The sequence below is a fragment of the Etheostoma spectabile genome, chromosome 4, assembly GCF_008692095.1.
Source record: "Etheostoma spectabile isolate EspeVRDwgs_2016 chromosome 4, UIUC_Espe_1.0, whole genome shotgun sequence".
Lineage (NCBI taxonomy): Eukaryota > Metazoa > Chordata > Actinopteri > Perciformes > Percidae > Etheostoma > Etheostoma spectabile.
In genome coordinates, this window is record NC_045736.1 from 987,997 (window position 1) to 990,733 (window position 2,737).

Here is a 2,737-nt window from a genome sequence, read left to right on the forward strand (position 1 = left end):
CATAGTTACTCTCCAGATACTGCAGCCTGGCTCCTGTGAGACCAACATGCTGTAGAGAAGCTGTGGAGGGACTGAGATCAGACTCGGTCTAAGCAAAGCAATGAGTGCTGTTCAGTGAGTAAGTTATCGAATACAAAAAGTGTAGACATGATTACCCGAATCAAAAGATGTCCCTGAAGAGACACACTTTCATGTATATGTATTTTTTAAGTATATAAAAACATCTGCTGTTGTTTTTTATGATAAACCATCAGTACAAAAACATCATGTTCCCTTTCAGCTCAGCCACGAAAGTGCAATTAAAGTTGTTTTAATTATTTCAGTTTAGTGTCATCCAAATTGTGTTACTGTATCCCATTTTTTGCTACTCTGACACAAGTTTTAAGCACTCTAAAGTCTTTTTGGCAATAAAATTAAACAACTAATTATTTGAAAAGACAGGATTATCTACAGTTAACAAAATAACTGTCCAGGCACATGTAGTTGTACAGTGCAATCATAGGACAGAGAAGAATCAAATGTGGAACCTAATGGGTCGCAATTTAAATCATATTTGATGTCAATTCATTCTATTTAACATACCATGGTCATTTGTTGTAAAGTAGCAAAAATATGATAATGAATTAGACTTAGTCATAATGTAATATCATGTATTTTTATAGATTTTTTAGACTAAGTGTAATGATTTGGACTGAACAACAACAAGAGACAATAATGACATGGTGAAAACTACAGTGACAGTCAAAGCTATCAAAAGGTTGGGTGGGGGGAAGGGGGGTGAGAGGAGCAGCAACAGATATGTAATTGCAGATTATCCACCTGTAGAAATGTCAAACACCCAGGGACCTCATCGTCATCAAAACAGAAAGAGACTCATTTGGGTACCGTGTCTCTAAGGACACGGGTCACCAGAGCAACACTGATCAGTGTAAGAGAAAGAACCAGATAATCCTACTGGCTGTTTTCCAATCGTCCTTAACTGTCACTAAGTGATAGGCTTTTTCATAGCTATGAAGCTGTATTTAGAAAATAGTGTGTGAAAACCCACAGCCCTTTCATTTATTTAAGTAGGGCCACCGCATTGAGGCAGCAGGGCTTTGTTAAATAAAGGTGTCACGTCTGTGAATAGGGTCAGGAAAGAAGGGATTGGTTAAAGCCAGAGAGAAACTAGGGCTAGGGTTAAATATGATGGAAAAGTATCTGACTGTTTAGGTGTTTTATTACCTTCACACTCCTGGGCATCTGAGTGTGATTGCTGCATTCAAACCTGCCCAAACAAACTACACCAACGGGGACACCAACCCTTGTGTGAGTCAACCAAACTAAATGAGGCAGGTGTTAAAGCCTGTGCCATGCAACAATTATTCTTCAGTGTAGAGCTACTTAAACTGTCCCAGTTGTTCATGAAATAATCTGCTGACTTGCCAAAAGATGGAGCTGTTGACTTGTATTTTGCATGATAGAAATTAAGTGAAGCAGATTAATAGTGGTGTAGTCAAGTCAACCTTTGTCAAGTCCAAGACCAGGACTAGTCAGGACTAGTCAAATGAGAGACAGAAAAATAGAATCCTCTTAGTTACTTGTTAATAATGTATGTGATGCTATATACTATTATTATTATTATTATTATTATTATTATTATTATTATTATACTATACTACTATATATTTTAGTGTAAGATAATCATTTTGCATTCTTTTTTGTAATGATCTAAAAGCAAGTGCAAAGTAACAACACAATTAGACTACAGGTGTCCCTAAAAGTACACATGTTCCAATTCTTGAACTTATCACTTGTCTTGAAGAATAAAAAGTACAAAGTGTTCATCAGCATGTGTGTCTGTGGCCTAAATGAAAATAAATGATGGTTCCTCATATGATGAAGCCAGGCGTGTACCAGGCGACCAATGTCAATGCCGTTCTAGATGGATTTTGTAATAAACAAATACATGTTTTCTGAACGAGCCTGCTTTGATGGTTTTGTTTTGGATGAGAAATTTACTTCAGAAAAAAAATGTAAAGTGCTGTACTCAGTCAAGACCAACGAGAATATTTGGTGGGACCAATGTCTCGAGTCCAGACTCCTAACCCTTACACGTTTACCCACATCCTGAGAGTTACTACTCAACACTTGTGCTCTCACATTTCAGTTAGAAGAGAGATTTCTGTTCACTTCTACATTAAAGTAGGGATATTTACCTTTATCTTTGGATTTAGTTTTCCACTTTTCTGCAACAAGAGCTCACTGTCTCCCCTTTCTGCACAGTAAACACACGTACACTCAACTAAAGGATTATTAGGAACACCTGTTCAATTTCTCATTAACGCAATTATCTAATCAACCAATCACATGGCAGTTGCTTCAATGCATTTAGGGGTGTGGTCCTGGTCAAGACCATCTCCTGAACTCCAAACTGAATGTCAGAATGGGAAAGAAAGGTAATTTACGCAATTTTGAGCGTGGCGTGGTTGGTGGTGTCAGTAACAGTACTAATAAGTTGTTCTGGAACCGAAAACTCAGTTTCCTATCTCAGGGTAAATCAGCTCAGAGCAGTATAGTAAGCAGTATCAACACACTTAGTAGGCACTTTCAACCCTCCTGTTGTCTTCTGGGTCAAATTTGACCCATTTAAAAAAAAACTTTGCTCAGAGATCAGAAATTTGGGTTTCCTTCCATATTCCTTCACTAAATTGTAAAAAATAAATAACGTGGATGGTTCCATACAACGCTCCTCACA

General features: G+C 37.5%; 1 protein-coding gene across 1 annotated transcript in view; it reads left to right on the forward strand.

The window, feature by feature from the left end:
• LOC116688274 (trace amine-associated receptor 7e-like) overlaps window positions 1-87 on the forward strand; it is a 1,364-nt gene extending 1,277 nt beyond the window's left edge. The window contains exon 2 of the mRNA XM_032514179.1: window positions 1-87. This exon is cut by the window's left edge and continues 762 nt beyond it. Coding sequence (XP_032370070.1) covers window positions 1-55 — 55 coding nt within the window. The 3' untranslated portion in view covers window positions 56-87.
• Window positions 88-2,737: the final 2,650 nt, after the last annotated feature.